Here is a 19266-nt window from a genome sequence, read left to right on the forward strand (position 1 = left end):
CTTCCAGCAGAGTGTGTCTTGGGTCCTGCTGTCTGAGCAGCTTCTCCTGCTGGAGGAAAGAAGCTGATCTCACGCAAACAACTGTGGGAGAACAGGTAAGGTAGGCTTGCTGTGTGTTCACAGGCATGTGTATCTTCTCTTCTGGATATCACATTTTCTTTTACTGTCAGGGATTTTACTGTGTTATATACGCTTCCTAAAGTTAGTCCCTTGGAACCAAAGAATGAACCCTGTCTTCCAGTATCTCTATCTCCAGTTAAGATAAAAGACTTTAGACGACTGCATTGTATGAGACAAATCCCACTATTAAAAATAGGTGTAACATCCTATCAATAACTTTCTCATGGTAATGTAATTTGAAACCAATGGCCAAAATTACTTCTTAAAGGAATACATTAAAAAAGGATTATGATTATAATTGATCTAAGCATTTATCTGTCTCACCTTCCTATTTATTTAATTACCATGGATTTAAGTATGATTGCAGAACATCCTTAACTAAGGATGCTTTTCTCTTTATAGAATAGATATAAATATTTAACCCTCTGTTCCGTGATGAGCCCTACACACAAATGCTCAGATCACTTAATGGTTTCCTAGGAGAATGAGATTATATAGAACTGTCAAGACTGGGTATTTTAGAGGTAAATATGGATATTGTGCAAGGCTAGATGAAAAAAACTAACAATGTTGAATATTCCAGAGTCTAAAGACAGAAACTATTGAACAAGACAAAGCCGCACTTCTCCTCAAAATAGCTGAAGTACCATTTCTTCTTTGAGTTACAAATTTATTATACAATCAAAAAGACAAGAGCTATTTTGAAAAATCTGAAAACATTAAGTTTTTGAGTTAAATGATAAATTGCCTGTTTAGTAAGTGTCTATATACTTTCACGAAGAGGAAAAGCAGATACTCTTTCACTCTGCCAACACACCATAGAGGATGTACCTACCTGGAAAATTACACAGTACAAAAACATGGATTAATGTGATGTAAAAAATACAAAGTCAAATAAAGTGTGTTCCCATAAAGATGTCCAAGACCAAGTTGTCATAATAATAATCAACGTGCCACAGGGTAAATTTTTCAGAAGTGTTCATGTAACTTACAATGCCAGTCTTGTTTTCAAGTTAAAGTTTCTTTAGAATTAATAGTGTCTTTTACAAAGGAATTATTTTTCTCTGATGCACATACAATTATTACAGAAATAGAATTTACCACCCTAAATCAGAAAAGTCAGTTTTGAAAATTTCTCCTCATTGCTTAAGGGCTTGTAATGCAAAGACTTTGCCCTGGTATAGCTATAGAAAGAATGATGCATTCCTCATACCAATTCTTTCTACTACATGTTGTTGCAAAAAGTTACTAATGAAGTTAATCATGACACCATCACACCCTAGTATATAAGGAAAAGAAAATTGTGAAAGACCAGAAAACCGGAATAAGACAGAAATCAGAATGCTAACATGATACAACACCAAAATTCATCAATTTCAGTTACCACATGAATCAAATCCTCTTTAATAAAACAGATATAAGGACAGGAAACAATGTAAGGATATTAATGCAGTTTTCAATTAGATGTTTTTATAAATAAGTATTAAGTTTAGAAACCCATGATGATTTCACAGAGGAATTTTAGTCATATTAACTCTTTTTACCTGTTATAGTTGCTTTGTTAATAGATGGTTGGTTACACATTGGTGATCGTCTGTTCAAAAGAAAAGGAAAAAAGTATAAGCCTGATAAACTCACAGATGACTGAATCCTTGAAAAATGTAACACAAAATACATTTCCTTGGGAAATTATTTGCGACTGGAATATGCTGGCATTGCCAAAGAAAAAGTTTGTTTAGAACAGATATTTCTTTCTGGTGTAGAAGGGAATTCACAACTGACCCTGAAAAATCTCTGCAGATTCCAAAAGAGGAATATTTTAGGAATGTACAAGTTCATTAAAAACCTGCCTAATCATACCTAGCTTGAAGTTTGATTTATAAACATAGTTAGCATTACTCTAACATGGCTTGCACTTCCCACATTCTCTCACTTGAAATACTTCTTTTAAAAATTATTTTTCACTCTATTATTTTGTATACACATTTCACACATTATTTTGAATATACCTTTCACAATAATCTCAGTGGACTGTTATGCCCACGAAAGAAAGCTAGAAGTTGCTGGATTGACACAGCTGTGTAGGGATTTGTGGATGACTGCAAGCAAGGGCCACGTAAGGTCTGCATATTCCAACCAAAGGGGCTAGAAATATCTTTTAGTGGCACTGCATATGCAACAGTAGGCAGCTGTCTTTGGAATGTTAATTATTTCTAAGTTCTAAAGACACACATTTTGGGTGAGGGAAATGGCTCCACTACAGAATTTGCCAGTGTAACTAATGTTAATGTTAACTATGACGCTGTAACACAACTGAAACAAGATTATATAATGTCTCATTTATAATCATGAACTACTGTGGATAAGCGGGGTGTCATTATCTTGGATGAGTTAGAGTTCTAGGTTCAGATCATGTGAGTAGTTCACAATGAGTGTAGCTGTCTTCCCACTTTGGTTCATTTGCAAGACTCAGACTCTGCCTGAATAATCATCTTTGAATGATCTTTGACATATGACTAATTTATTGAAAATCATATAAATTGCACAAAACCACTCCAAGTTTATGCAAGGACAGCAATGCAAGAGCAATTAGTAGTCAAGGGGGCTGTTGTCTCAGCTATCAAGTATAGCATCTTCAGGGGATTAATAAACTCATTACTCATCCACATATTTTATGCAGGTTTGGTGGCACAGACTGAAATCTGTAACATCTAATTGTTATTCTTAGTTTACATTTAAAAAGTATCATTGCAAAAAGTTCAGTGGCCAAAAATTGACACTCACTTGCTGGGTGCCCGATCTTGTAAATTAGTTAATGCAGCAAAGTTATTCCGTACAGTACGCAGGCTGGCCAGCACCTGGAACAGACAAAATGGTTTCAGTCTAAATTTCTGCACAGGTGAGACTGAGTTATCTCCATTCCACTGTGCTGAAAGAAAAGGAAAGGACATTGCAAAACAATTGTAAAAGGTTTCCAGGGTTGGTTTGTTTGAAGACTTTGACCAGTATTTAACAATAATGTGTCTGTAATACAAGGACAAAAGTTTATTTCTTTTTTCTTTTTTTCTCATAAACAACTCATTATTTGTTTAAAGGCAGACTTACTTGAAGAGGAGGAACGTTTTTCACAGAATACTACTTAGTCCTTTAAAATTACTGTAAAAGCATTCATGTTTGGAAAATAATAGCCCATTCAAGCCTCATACTTCATGCATAAGAAATTATTACAGAATCTTCTATTTGCAGTTCAGCCCCCACAAACCTCAAAGGACAAAGGTAAAGAGATTGTCTAGACTGCCAGGAAAAATAAGTGGGTCCTCAAAAGGGTGCAGTTGATTTAGGGACTTAGTGCAGAAGGCCAGAGTAAGAGGAAGGTATCACCTGAGCAGGTGGGAAATGTCTGCAGGTTCTTACAAGCTTTGCACATTGGGAAAGACAACATAAATGAACTACTTCCTTTCTGGACTTAATTTCATGCAAGATAGCAGTTAGTGGAGGCAGTAGAGGTGTGTCTTCTTATAAGTGGAATAGGCACTCTCTTCTGAAAGCAGCTGGATAAATACAACAAATATTGTACGATGTAAGGATAATAAGATACACCTCTCCAACTAGGGGGAGGCAGTTCAGCTGATGTCAGAGAGAAAACATGATTTTTTTGGAACCAGACTGGGAATGGGAGAAAGCAGCAACACTAATCACTGATGTGTCTTTGCAGGAGTTGCCCATTGTTGTTTCTCAGCCCAGATTGGGCTGGTTCCCTGGTGAACCTGTCCTAGGAATAATAAAAGCAGGAATGGGAATTTGGGTTCTAGAGGTCTGAGTTGCAGAGGAAACAGCCCTCACTTCATAGCCCCTTAAATTTATACATGAGGGTAGGAAGCAGGTAGGAGGCTGGAGAGAAAAGGAGGATTTAGTGAAAGCTTGTAACAGAAAATATTCAGGAGTTACTAATGACTGGGAGTGTTCAAGCTATTGCAGGTAATTCCCAAAAGAGTTAAGATTATAAAAATAAAAATACATTTGTTGTCTAATTACACAGGATTAATTTCATTAGGTTTTAATTTCCAAAGATCAGGAGGCAAACTCACGTATTTTGCATTCAGCGTGGAATAAAAATAATTATATATGCCATCAAATTTGCATGCCCAGGGTACAGTGACACTAACAAATATTGTATGTAGATGTTGGATATACACAGATGGAAAATAGGTATGAACTGAACAGAAGGGGAAAGAAGATCTTGGCGTTCAGAAGTTCAAAAATGAATACATAAAAACAAAGAAAAACTGCACAAGTATGAAAATACTGTAAAAGGAAAGGATGAGTTGAAGATGAAAGGAGAAGCATAAATGAAAAAAGGTTAGTTAAGGTAAGACACACATTTTAGTGTCTGCAGTCCATTTGCAGTTCAATTTGGTCAATCTTCCTGGGTTCAGTTTATGTGTGCCAGGATGATGAGACAGCTTGTATGTGCTAGTATTATCAGAGAAACATACCCAGAGCTGTCTCAGGCCATGAAAAGATGTAGTTGATTTTCCTGGCTGCAAATTCCTACTCAGTAAGCCCTGCAGGACTCAAATTGGCCATATAGTCAGGTGCACTGAGAATTGGGAGCACGTACAAAGGTAGCTGAGTGACTCCACAGTGAGTGATCTCAGGTACATCATACGTATTTGCTCTGCCTCTGCTGAACTGCTACGAATGACTCTGTACCTGCTGTATAGGGCTGAGTTTCAGAAGGATTAGTAGGCTAGACATGATGCCACGTGAAAACATGGACCTCGCTGAGGTACATGTTGCATCTGAAATAACTTGACATTTAGCACCTAGGGTGCTGGGGAAAGAAGTGTGCAGAGCTGCAAGGTTGCTCAGGGCCAGTTACAAGTGGAGGCTGATAAGCCTTGCTGGACCCACGATCGGTTCCCTGATGAGCTGCAAGGGAGTCTCTCTACAGTGCTCACCACTATGCACATTGACCAGATTCTTCCACTATCTGAAATAGTATGAATCTCTCCTTTTTCAGAAAGCAGACTTGACTGTTTGGTTTGTATGATGTCCTTTATTTGTTCATCTGGCAGGTGACATAGCTGTTTTGTAGGTCCAGGAGTGAAATGTCTAGTACCTGCCAAGCATCACAGCTGCTTTAGCATACATGCACATATTTCGACAGCTTCTGCAAGTGCAAGGCATCCCCACATACATAGCAATGAGTGTAAAAGTGACAACAAAAACTCTGGCCATTGGCTACACTGTTGCTAAACAACTTGATTTATTGTATAAAGGTATTAATATTTATAAGTCTATTATAGTATAAGTACATAAAATAGTATTTCAGTTTTTCATTATAATTTGGTTTAAGTGACAGTTTCTCTGTCCACAGAGATTCCACTTGTGCTTAGTGTTTCTACAGTAAGATTTGTGAGATAAACCAGTCACCTGCAAACCTCTTCAGGTTTAATTGCTAAGTAAAGAATATTATTTTCAAAATCAAGTTCCATACGAACAGTTGCAAGTTAATTACAAAATAAAACTTTTTTGATTATAAAAACCCTACAGAATTTGTTGTTACATTCCAAATAATTTTATTTTAAAAAGTGAAATTCTAAGAAAAATTACAGCAGTTGCTTTGTATTATAATATAGGGAAGTGCAACTAATAATATACTTGTAATATATTTTTTAATTTTTGCTTACAAAATTCCATTCTGGTAAAAACAGTAAATTATTTTGTCCTGGGGCCAGATTCTATGTGGGGCACACAGCAGTGGACCTTCCTCCAGTTAACAAATCCAGCCACACTTCCATGGTGATGTGCTGAATAGAAACTGAAGTGCTGAAATTGGAACTATTACTACCAGGTGGCTCATGATGAGATGAACAAACCTGATCAACTGAAGAAAATACGAATGGTTTGAAATAACTGGAACGTGTTCCACATGCCATGATCTACTGCCACTAGGAAGCCCCGAATGGACTAAAACAGTGCTTTTGCTGTTTGCAACAGAAAAATGCATCTACATGAAGAAATATTGCTGTAGGAAGATATTAAAAGGGTAGTCTGTATGATGCGTAGATGTTGTGCTGGCACATTGGATCCAGTTTCCTAAGTCCCGAGTGAGGTCCTAATACTGGTAACCTAACTCAGAGGCATGGGCCCTGTGCATAGCTGCAGACACAGTCTGTGAGGAGGCTATACTGGGAGATGGGATTTTGCATATTCTAATCATTTTTAGATAAGGGCTACATTTTTCCTAAGAGTCTAATCAGATGTCACTTCCCCTCTATTAGGCACACTAGCTCTACTGCATCTCAATTCCCCCTGTCAGGGAATGTGATATGTGAAAACTCACCCTGTGAGTGCTCTTTCTCCTGTTCAATGCAGATGAAAACAGGTTGATTTAAACCACTGCTAACAGGGTTTTGCACTGAAATACTAAAAGCTCTCAAATAATCAATTACAGGACCTTGGTGCAAGTAGCAATAACATTCAACTGCTCCTCTTCTAATTGTCGAAGCACATCGATCAGCAACAACAAGAACCCAAAACTGCCCTTAAAACAAATAGGGTGTTTTGAACCAGGAAAAAAAAAACGTAAATGGGGTGTAATATTTGCTGTTTTTCCAGGCATACTGAAATTGACTTACCTATGTGGCATAATTTGTAATAAAAATTCATATGACGGTGAACATGAACTCAAATATAGTAAATATTATTGGATTGCCTGACCACCATACAATTTCTATTTTTAATGCGCTCAAGAGTTAGGGTTTTTATGTTTCCTGAGGAACTAAAACCAGAAGTGGTTTTACTGTTTTTTTCCCCTTCTTTTTCCTGTAATTTCTACTCTCTCATTATTGTTGAAGTATATTTACCATTTGAGAGATCTTAAAGTATTCTTAGAAAAAGCCCTGGCTTAATCTTTTCTCTGCTAATAAAAGATGATGGTATTCTTCATACTAAGGATTTGATCAGAGAGTCTTATAAACACTGTATCCTTTTACAATATAATTAAAAGTATAATAACCTACTAAATTACTGATAATTGTTTTAATGGCTTATTAGACCAAAGCAACCTGCATATTGAGACTGAAGTTGGATACCTTATTCTTATTTTAGACTGCTGTGTGACTCAGTCCTTCTATTTCCATTTACCTTTAATCACATATGACTTCCAGATTTGTTTTTTCCCCCTGTACTTGCACTGAATTAACTTTCATTCCTATCTATTACAGGGTAAAACCTATCACATCCTGAATTTAAGGACTATCAATGTTAACTCTTTATACATGGTAAAACAGCTCTACTGCTAAAAATTGTGGAGTTTCTAAATTGTGGAGATCTAAATGATATAGAATTTTGAGCTGATATTTTATAAAACAGAATCTGAATGGGAAAAAAACAGAGATGCTTATGTAAAGGAACGTCAGTATTCTGGGTAAAACTCTCCTCACATCTAAAAATTACCCTGTACTGAATGAATAAAAGATGTTCAAAAAGAGAAATTGTAATTGTAAAAAGCAGGAGAGTAACAGCACGGATTTGTCTTTATCATGACTGTCTGCTATGATATTTGAAGAGATCAGTCAAAGGTGCTTATCGTGCTGTTGCACTTCAACTTTTCAGATAATCAAAAAGCATTGAAAAAGAGGTATAGATTAAAAGAGTGAGAAGTTTATGACTTTCTGTTTAAACAGTTTTTTCCTATTTCAAGCGAATATATCTTATAAATGACGGAAAACAACTGGTTTGGCCATTTGGCCTTTAAATTGCAAGATTGTGTGAGAAATATGGCAAAATTGTGCCTACCTGAGCAAATGGTGTCACAATCAAGTCATCTCCATGTCTGAAAAAATGAGCAGAGTTGTAAGTTAGGTATTAGTGAAAACTTATCACACTGCTTCAACAGAAAGAAAATCAGGTTTTACAATGCACTATAGTTAATTCCAGTTTTGTTCTGCAGTTACTCACTACTGCGGCTTTACACATTCTTTGAAAAGTAAGTATCAACTTAATAATTGCCCAACTGCCTGGCATGTCTATGGGATGGCTGATGAACCAGCTGGTTTCTGCTCTGCCAGTTGGGCAGGTGACTGACTGCCCAGGACCCACCTGCAGAGATTTCATCCCAAAGGATGGAGGTGAAAATACCAAAAGCAACCCCATTAAGGGTTCAGGTTTGTAAGCACTGGACAGACGAGTAACTGCAGACAGCTGGGCAGCACATCCCAGAACAAAAACCTAGTAAAACTTTCAAACTGACTCACACTTCTGTAGCTATAGGGTGTGTGACCAAGTGTGTGATGTTGCTGTGGCAACCTCATCCACACCATGGGGTGACGTATGGGCAAAGTGCTGGGATGACGCACTCTAGGGGAGAAAGGAGAAAGGGAAAGAGGGGTTCCTTTGCTCTGGCACCAAAATCTGCTACTGGAAACCATTTCCAAAAAATATAGTCTTGTAAATGCAAGTAGGCTGAAGGGCTGTTGAGCTTAAGAGTAGCATCTGTAGCACTGAGGATATGGAGTCAGACCCCTCCAGAGGACCACAGGGACAGGGGGAGTTTTCAGTTATCTTATCTAGTGTATGGCAGCAATCAAGATGAAAACAAATTTTCCAGACATAAACCCAATATGACTCTGTTTTTAATTCTCCTCTATTTGCCTACAGTGAATTTCTTGTGATGAGTTACAAGTTGCAGGTTTCAGCAGGAATTGTCATTGCTCTTGTGCTATTCTAATGTTATTTAAGGTTTAGCATAATATATGAGTATTTAACAACAGATTTCAAGTATGAAAATGTATTCAGAAAAAGACTGATAAATGGAGAAATATGATTTGTGTTTGAGTTGCTACAACATCATTTTTATAATTGATATACTGTCTACCAGACAGCAATGTTTTTGCAAGACCTAATAAAAAATATATTGCAAGACCCTAAATAAAACAGCAGTTAATACAACCAGAGGGACTTTAAGGATGAAACAAAACTCCCCAATATTCAAAATGTTAATGCTTAATATCTGTGTAGCTGTTTTTATTACCATCTCTTTTGTTCCTGCTAGTTGAAAGAGAGAAATGGAGTTTTACAGACTTTGCGGAACAAGTCTACACTTTAAACACTCTTTGCAGGAGTGGTTGGAATATGGTGTTGATTCAGGTGAAACCAGAGTCCCAGTCTGGCCGGAAAGCATGTAAGCCTGATCCTCACACCAAATGACAAGAAACATGGCAACATGGGAGGAACTCAGAGGCTTTAATTGCCCAGTGAAGCCAAATTGAATCGGTTGTTATAGACATCATGAATCAGCCCAGGGCATTAAGAGGGGAGTTAATGACCAGCTGGGTTTAGTACCTCTTCATGTTTTCACTGGGTCATGAAAACATCAGGAAATGCCTTGGACTATCATTTCTGATCAGGATTGCTTAATGAGTTACACAGCTACACAAAGGCTTCAGCAGAAGATAAGCCACATCCATCTCTTCCTTTCCTGTTCTCCACTTGAAGAGCCATAGTGTGAATATGTATGCTACCCCACTTCCAGAAAAATTATGCTCTTTGTCTTCAAATTCTGTGAAATGGTATTATCTGCTGTGTAACAGCTGGCTTACCTTTTCCTCAATAAAATCTGTTAATTTCTTTCCTTTTATAAAGAATATTTTTGCTATTTGTGTATAGCTACTCCATGTTCTCTTCTGTTTTGACACTTAAAAGAGGCACAGCTGTGTAGCGCAAGGAATCCTGTGTTAGTCATCTGAATGACTTGTGCAAAGATGGAAGAGTCTAAAGCCTCAAGTAAATTATTTGCCTGTCCTCCTCACGCCTACTCACTTTATCTGTTACTCAGGTTGTTTAGGCAAAAAGCAAACAAAGGGTTGAGCAAATTCTGAGAAATGAGTGTGGTTTTCTGAGCAATCAAATTCTGCACAGAAACTGTTTCTAACATTAATATGCAAACCCATTTTTCACTAATCTAAGTCTAATTCCCACATTTGGAAATGATGAAGGGGTAGAATCCTGGAGATGGAAAGTTTTACAAGTAGCAGCAGCACTGGATGAAGAACAATAATATTAAATTGTTTCTACCTGTAAATAAGCCAGATAGAGTAGAGCTAGTTCTTCCTAGTGTCAGAAGCATCTGTCAGTGACAAACACTGAATGCCCAACATTATGACACAAATGCACAAAATATTCATTAGTGCTTCAAATTTCCAGGCAACTGCTATAACATAGTTATTAACTGTCAAAGTGCAGATTGGCAAAACCTTGAAAATAGGATGGTCCTTCTTCTCAAAATCTCTGGTGGACTTCCTTACTGGAGGTGGTACTTTCTTGCTGTTCTTCCCATTCAGTGCCCCTGTTTGCCACACCTTGAATGTTGAGGCACTTTTAGGAGACAAGTACATGTTTCTGGGCTTTCTGCCCTGGAGGTTTTTTTCTTTTCTATAAAATTGCATGACCCCACTCCTCTAATTTTCAAACTTGAGCTCTTGCTGGACTTCATTTCATTGGAGAACACCGATAAAATACTGTAGCTTTATTTTTTAGAGACATTATTCAATATTAATTTAATGCACTGAAATCAACCCAGGATTTAATTTTCACTTTTCAAATGCCCCTTGTGTCAAGAGCAACAATTCCAGAAATTATAATTATTTTGGTGAAAGTGTGATGCTGAAAGTACAGATATCGACAGCTTTCACAAAGCAGTTTAGCACGCACCAGACACTCTTGAATAGAAAAGCAATTGTATAGTGTGGTGAGTAATCTTTAATCCACCTTGGATCAGGAAATCTGGAAAAGGTGAGAGTGCTCGAAAAGGGAGCAGGTATGTCTAAAGTGGATATATTATTTTTTGTATAGAAGTGCAAGAACGTATGATTCAAGCAAAGTGCCATTGATCCACAGTGTACCGTGATGTAGTAAGCACTACAACATGTAAGTGTCCTGATGTTTTCTTTTCAGATGATATGGAAGCTGATAGATGATTCTCTCTGGATTCTAGACAGGACAGTGCCACACATCTATATACAGAAGCAGCAAGAGGCAATGTAAACCCTGTGCAATATAGCACAAACTTCTATATACAGAGCTGTTAATTCTTAAGGTTAGAAGAAATTGTTCACATCAGTGTTAGACTCCGTTAACTAGAATGCCTGGCATACTTCACATCTTCATTTTTTAACAGAAAGACAGATTTGAAAGCAGCATAATTTTAAAATTATCACATCTACCACCATCAAAAAAGACTCCTAAAGCACACAACAGTCCACATAAGATGAATCGATATTACATAAAATACAGGCCAAATTTCTATTATCAGACTAAAGATTATGTAACTCATTGCAAGTTATTTACCATGTCAAAATGATGAAGCCTGGCCTTCTGCAAATGTTGTGGGTTTTGCTTCCTAACCTTTCCTATGGGACATACTTGAACTCACTCCATATAACCTATGATGGTCCCCACCCTGGAGAAGAGTGCTATGCTAAATCAGAAATTAGATGAACATGTTCAACTGACTGTTGCCAAATAAAAAGTACAAAAATTCTGCTTCCTTTCCTCAAGATTGACGTTAATTTGTTTCTTCTATCCCAATTACAGAACAGTAATTAACTTTGCCCCCACTAAAAAGGAACTTAGAGGTGCATGCACAGGCAGACAGAGAAGCAGGCAGGAAGATTAACACAAGGATAGAAAGAGTGCATAACCTTTATTTGTTAATTAAGTTGGGTAATTTAATATAATCATCTAATAAGAGTAGCTAGAGAGTCATTCTGCAGACCTGCTAGGATACAGTTAAAAAAGAGAGGGTGTTTTTTAATGTGGTCAGAAAAAAGTCAAGATACCAATTAAGAAGAAGTGAGTCCCAGACCTTAGAGATCACTAGGAACATTGAGTCTGCACTTGCCAGTGTGCAGCTTCACCAGGAAGGTCCTGAATAAGGTTTGTCTTTGTAAAGGCCACAGAAAACTCAGTTTAAGACTTTCTAGACACACATGAAGAATACCAAGTGAGTGGTCTTGAGGACACACACTGCAGATGGGAGACGTAAACAGGATAAATAAGAGCTCTGTCTAAATAGAGGCGGGGGGGGGGAATGTACAAAACATATTTACACCAATTTGACATATACCTTTTCACAGACAAGATATAGTCAAAATAAATTCCTAGTTAACATTGATACAATTTTTATAGGATAAATTAGAAGACTAACGGAAGTAGTGGAATTAGAAGTGGAATTAGAAGTGGAAAGAATCCTAATGCTTTGTACCAGTTTAAAACATGATCATACTGGTTTGTCACACTCTGTTTGAATGAAAAACTCACTTATTTCCCCAGGATAAGTATTGGCTGAGGATGTGGGTCAGGCTTTAAATCCAACTGGCATAGTCTGTGTTGGATTCTCTGGCTACAATCTTGGGACACAGCTTATTTGAAAGAATAAAGCTGCCAACAGACTTTGAAAAGCCTAGGGCACAGTGGCTGTCTGGAATCCCTGAACTGTGCTCCACAGCAAGGACTAAGGCTTTTGTCACATTGTTACAAGAATTTACTCCATTTTTACACAGTTGTACTTTGGCTTTTTTATTTTTTATTTTTTTTAATATAGAAACATAGCAAACATAAAAGCAAGGAAAAATCCATACTGTCTACATACAACGTACAAAATAGAAAAGAAGACGAACATGAAAGTTGTTTTCTGTTTGAACAAGAAAAATGTATTGCAGCCTCCTTTTTCAGTGTAAACATCTAAATTTGGATTAAACATGGCATCCATTCATTTCTGTACACAAGGCTGATTCAGACTTACTGTCCAATAACATGCTATAAATACAACTTAGATGAGACATTTGTGTTTTGCTTGCACATATGCTGGAATACAAATATACCATGTGCAAAACCACAAATGGAGAACAGAGTGTGAAGTGATTGTTTACCCTATTTGCTAGGATTTTTTTTTTCTTACTTCATAGTGTTTTATAGAAGTCAAATAAACACACAAAGAACATATGAATTAGGAATGATGAAAATATGCATGCTGCTCAGATTCAGATTTTAGCAACAATGAAATCTGATTCTACATTGCACTATGATAGAGTAATGGAAACATCATGTAATGATACTAATCAGCAGAAGCTATGCTCTAAGGACAGTGTGCAGGAGGGGTGGTTGGCTGCTGCATGCAGTTTGCACTTTATCATCATCCACATTTGGAGAATCCGAAGGGGCTGGTTTGCAATACTGATTTTGTGGAGTCTGAAATCACAGTGCTCCAAGTTAGTTTATTCTTCAGGAATAGTGCTTAAGTCATGTCACCTAAATTTCTAAAGACTTCGAAAACAATTTTGTAGTCCTAATATGAGGCCTGGCTCCAAAAGCTAAGACTGACTGGGGATTAGAGGCACCCTCTCAAAGTTGTGCCCACATTATGGGGTGTGACAGAAACAGACTTACAGCTTTTCCCAGAGAGTCATGGGTTGTCAGTGATTTCCATCTCACTGAAAGGCTGAGCGCCATTTGGGGGATGATCAGGCATCTAAGGCTAGAGACTGTGGGCAGGTTGGGATTTAGGGTTGAGAGAGCAAGCAATTGAAATTGTTGATGGAGTCATGAGCTACAGAGGAGGGAGTTGTTTTTCCCAGAGCACTTCTTTAATTCTGGGAACATGTACCTTAAAGGATTTTTACAAGAGCTACTTGAAACCACTTGTTCTACCACACAGTAGACGAAATTAGACCCTGAATGAAGCAGACTCTTGTCAGCTATTGTCTGAGTGTTTCTGAACACCACATTTTTCTATAACACCGTGCAGTTATGTCCTCTTGATACTTCTAATACAGCAACAGAGCTTGCCCTAATTAGTCAAAAGTATTGCTGTAATATTAGGAGTTCTGGAGTGTTCTTTCTACTTAATTTCGACTGAACTTAACCAGATAGAAGAGGATTGGCTCAGAAAAGCCGCAGTCCCTGAGATGTCCATTATCTCAGCCAAAAGGAAGTCTGGTTATAGTAGTTCTTCTTGGACTATCTGACTAAACAAGTTAGACTTAGGAAGACACATCAAAGGGAAAAATCATTTCTCTAGCATAAATCTTACTAGCAAATACTTCATATGTGTGTGTTTCCAAACACCCCAATTAACTTCATATGGAGCACAAATCAAGTTACTCCACTATGGCATGTTGATGAAGAAAACAGTACTTGGTGCCTTATGACCAGAGATCCAAAAGACAGCTGAAAACAAGCATGAATTATTACACGTGGCTAATACACACCAAGCTATGCCGTGCACTTATGTACCTGGAGATTTCCAGGTATAACAGATATTTTGTACAAGGAAGTACTTTTTTCATGCCACTTTTTTAGCATGTCAGTTCCTCAAAATACATTTTACTAGGCTTGAAAGAAGCCTTTGAATACTTGGAGTCTGCTCTGTTGAAGTCATCAGTGTTAGGCTGCCCAAATTACCTTACTTCCACTTGAACTGGATTAGCACCCAAGGTAAGGAGCTTTCTCAGTACTTGGAAAGATACAGACTAAAGGACTGAAAAGGAACAGTGAATAGTAAGGCGTTTTTAAATCAGTATTTTGAGATTTAATCCAGGCAGTATCAGAAGTGTTATCTGGTTATCTGTGTACCTTACTGTGCATCACCAGCATCATATCACGATGCCTGTGCTTTCGAGCAGACTAGAAACAACAGACTTTGCTGGGTGACAAGGGCAGCTAACTATGTCTCAGTGATGGTGATCTGAACCATGACCCATCAAATTCAGAGGCTTCATTGAGGATTGCTGGATGGGCTGGAATCAGAATCAGCGGACGAACTCAAAGAACGGAAAATATTACTATTTTTCCCCATTCCATATAATATGCTATAGGAACACTATCAGACTTCTATCTCCATAGCACCTTTGGAAGGTTCAAGGAAGATCGAGGTCTCTTGTGCTTAGATGTTTTCCAAAGAGACTGCACTTGCACATCTGACTAGGGTAATCTGCCTGAGGAAATCATCTAGGTACTGATGTAGTGGGCCATCACAGAAGGATGCCAGCATGATGTGCAAGATATGAAAACACAGGACAACTCAAGAAATCACCTGTATCATATTGCCCCAAACAGCCACCCAGCTTCAATGCTTTAATTCTAGCAGACCATTTAGATGACAGAAGAACGGTAGACAACTCTGAGCAACTGGCCTGCAATAAGTCTGATAGAATTATTCAGTCCTAAAGAGAACAGAGCATGGACTTGCCAGAGTGTTTCACTGGCATAGGTAGTTTTCCTTCTGCAGCCTGCCTGGGGGTCACTGAGGCAATAGTAAGGGAAAACAAGCCACTGCAGTGCTGGGGTTTGGTTTGTGCGTTGAAGGAGGAGCTGGATTAAGCCAGAGGATGTAGGACTTTGAACCAGAAAAGAGCTGAACTCAATCAGAGGAGTCCAGGCCAATTCAGCAGTGCCATTGTTGGGACTGTTCATACAACAGAAATGATCATTTAGCTCTAAGCAAGGTTGTAAAACAAACTGGCATCAATGACTAAAGGATAGGTTTGTTTTCTGCTCAGGTTAGAAAAAATTAGTGAGTGGGTGTGCACACATGACTGGAAGTAATTTTATTAATAAATCCAAGTTAGTGCTGCTTAATGAGTTACTATTAATTAGTTTTGATTGCATTAGCTGACACATATAAACTCTTACCTTGTTGCAAATGAAAATAAAATGTATTACCTTGAACTGCTTTTAAGCAGCAGACATTTGGTTGCTTCCTTGTCCCTGCCCTGTATGCTAAAGTGTAGAGAACTGATATGAATGTGTTACTTCTGAAGAATATGTGACTTTCCATGTGAATCTACTACTGATGCAGGCAGAAAGAATTCCTCTCTAAAAGACATGAGAGCAGAGCTGCTGAGAACAGCACCTAGACAAGGTAACATCGCAGCCTGAGCGAGCTTGCTCTCAACCAGCCACAGGAAGATTGACTCAGCTTCAAGGTTTAGCAAAAAGGGCCCCCTAACCAAATTCAAAGGCCTCTAAATGTATGTACATGTGAAGAAACAAGAAAACATCAAGAAAAACAAGGCAAAACCATCAGAATTTCAGACTGTCCATTTTCAGGGAACAAGCTCTACAGCTAACATGGCATTAGCACCACTGCAAGCATACAGAGGGTTGCTTGTGCCCTGAGGGGTAAAATAAGAAGAAATGCTCTCCTGGGTTGTGAAATATATTCAGCCTGTGCACGTAGGTGATACTGAGATGGAAAAAGAGTCTAAGAGGCATCTCCAAAAACATTCAAGTCCCTCTTACAAAGTTCCCTTTCTCCACACTGCTTCCACCTTTCAGTACTGTGTGCACATGTGCACATACAGAACACTCATCCTCCCTCCTCTCCACTGCAGATCTGCCTAGCAAACCCAGAGATGACTGGTGGTGTAATGTGGCTGCAATCCCAGCTAAGAATCAGTTTTGATAACATGTTTTTAATAACATGCCACCTTCAACTGAAGAGGTTTAGGAATGAAGTTTGCTTTGTTTAACACAGGAGCAGTAACTTGCCAGTTTGTTTCAAACACCCATTAATTCCAGAAGAGGGAAAAAAATAAGCCTGACATGGTAAGTGTTTGAAGGGGAAGTGATGTGTTTAACAACTGAAAGCTATATTTGAAAAATTATTAAGTTTTACCATTTGGACATAAACCCAATGATGATTCTGTAATGTCTGAACAGAAGATAAAATCAGTTTGTGTTTCATAAAAGAAATCCTGATTCAACAACCATATTAGAACATAGGCATATTAGAACATAGGCATATTAGAACACCTCAGAATCTACTAAATTAAAAAGCACATCAAAAGAAGCCTTCTCAATGCGAAAATATTCTCTTTTTGTTTACAACATAACTGATTTCCTGAACAACAAATGAAGTTAGCAGAAACTTTATTTTAATTTAAGCAAGCTGGATATTACTGTGTTTTGGATTCCATTTGTGAAATGTCCCAAGCAACTGGAAAGGACACAGTGGTATTTTTTCAAAACGTTTTTGTTTGTGACTCAGAAAAAGATTTTCAGTGACTTACTAATTACTTAGCTTAATTTAAGCAGCAACCTGGATTTATACAATTTAAAAGATCTTAAGAACAAAAAAGCAAAACCCAATGAAGCAAAATACTGGCCTGTTTTTCCTAAAGCCATGTAAGTACATTTCTTTCCATGGACAAATAAATGTCTCAAGCAACTTAATACATTTTCTCATTAAAAATTGTTTCTAAGCTGAAGCACACATGGAAAATGTATCTTAAAAGATTTTTTTTAAAGGAGGCTGGACTTTGAAGTTTAACTGACTCTTTTCAGACAGTAATATCTGTGATATCACAGATTCTGAGAAAATAATCTGATTTATCATAAGGAATTTCAACAGCAGTTTATGTGGAAAGACAATTATTTCTAATTTTTTAAACTGAGTGCAATTACTCTGCTCAGTAACTGCATGTCTTTTCTGCTCTCCTAAAGTCTTGGCCATAAACTTTCAGGAAAAAGGATATTTTTCTCCATAACTTCAGATACGTACTCACAGCATTTTATTAATAAATCCAGGTCTTCTCGGCTCAGAAACAGATGAATAAACTGTATCACCAGTAATTTGGCTTCCTGTTCTGGATGAGAAAATATATCCTCATTTCACGATTTTATTGGCATATTAAAGGCTTGGGTGAACCTTAATAACTGTCCAGGTTTGTCATCTTTGTCTGCCATTATTTTAAAGTACATTCCCTTTATGAATCTGATCCAGATTGAATACAATGAAATTTTTTAAAAGCTGAGCAGACTGTTGAGAACTGGGAAACATGTGTGTGAACTTACCTCAAAAATTCTCTCCTGGCAGTTGTTCCACATGCCAGTTAAAGGTATATTTCAGCCTGTTTGCAGCTTCAGGTGAGGACCAGACCTGCCAGTCACTGACAGATAAGGGAACTCCCTACACTGGAATTTTCCTTTATTTAAGGTGACTTGTTCAGCCAGAATAATTCCGTTATTCTTTATTCTTTGCAAAATTACAGAATATTTTGGCTTTATTTTGGAAAAAATACCCACACAAATTAAAAATCCCACAACTGTTTCTCCAGCTATTGAAGAAGGGCATAATTAATCCTGACAAAACAAATCTTTGTATGTCAGTATCCATGTTTATCAGACTACAGAGGTTCCTTTTGTTCCAAAGTAGTCCACATTTGTGTTTTATTATTCAAAGAGAGGATTTTTAAATTATTTTTGTTTAGGTAAACATGGAGCTAAGTTTTACAGATATGTTTAAATACAGTCTACAGAGCAGCACATCCTCTAGAAGAAGGCAGGATAATACTGTAGTTACAGGGAAAAAATCCTGAAGTAAATTGCATCCTCTTGACATTTGTTTTACCATGGACAGCAGCAGAGGGATGTTACTATCTATAGAAGGTACTGAGAGAATAGCAGTAGGTGGCCACTTTGGGGAATGGGTATACTGGGGGCTGCTTGGCCACTTAGCAGATCATCAGACCAATGACTCTGCAGTTCCCTATGGTCAGTGTCCCCTGGCTGGATACTGGTGCTTGAAAGATGGAAACAAGGCTTAATAGAAATTAGCAATTTTTGTGTAATTATACTAATTAGAGGTTATATTGATATTTCACCTGATTGAGGAAAGAGTGCTGAGCATCTCTAAAGAAGCCCATAAAACTCCCCACACCAGCTACTTTTTACTGAGTGAGGTTCAGTTGGCCAAGTCCTGGAAAGACCTGGATGTTGCGCCCAAGCTGTTTCTGTGACCTTGTGGAAATGGGAAAAGGGTAGACTTAAGTATTGCTTATTGTCACATAGCTTTTCCCCTAGGTACATTCAGAAGACATAGCAGAGCTTAGACAGACTTCTGTAGCGAGAGTGTCTTGGTCCTCTGGTCTGGCCTGCTACACTCTGGTCTGCTTCTTCAGGATCACAGAGGACTACACAGGCTTTTCTTCCTTTAGAGTAGCAGTTAAAACATGGGCTCTGCCACTGCCACTGGATTGCTTATTGGCTTCTTTCTAGTGTTCATAAGAGTGCTAATGATTTAACTGAAGAATCCACTTTTTAACCTGGTCAGAGACCCACTTTTTGCTAAAATTGTGA

At 37.8% G+C, this 19266-nt stretch overlaps 1 protein-coding gene across 8 annotated transcripts in view; it reads right to left on the reverse strand.

The window, feature by feature from the left end:
* Positions 1 to 19266, reverse strand: part of PDE4D (phosphodiesterase 4D) — a 422326-nt gene that overhangs the window by 102756 nt on the left and 300304 nt on the right. For 6 of the 8 annotated variants that reach the window (XM_074811999.1, XM_074812000.1, XM_074812004.1 and 3 more), the window contains exons 3-5: positions 7927 to 7963; positions 2905 to 2978; positions 1665 to 1714 (exon numbers count right to left, since the gene is read on the reverse strand). In XM_074811999.1, coding sequence (XP_074668100.1) covers positions 1665 to 1714; positions 2905 to 2978; positions 7927 to 7963 — 161 coding nt within the window. The remainder of the gene's footprint in view (positions 1 to 1664; positions 1715 to 2904; positions 2979 to 7926; positions 7964 to 19266) is intronic. The other 2 variants (XM_074812007.1, XM_074812006.1) reach the window with 2 other exon arrangements.

Source organism: Strix aluco, chromosome Z (genome assembly GCF_031877795.1).
Source record: "Strix aluco isolate bStrAlu1 chromosome Z, bStrAlu1.hap1, whole genome shotgun sequence".
Lineage (NCBI taxonomy): Eukaryota > Metazoa > Chordata > Aves > Strigiformes > Strigidae > Strix > Strix aluco.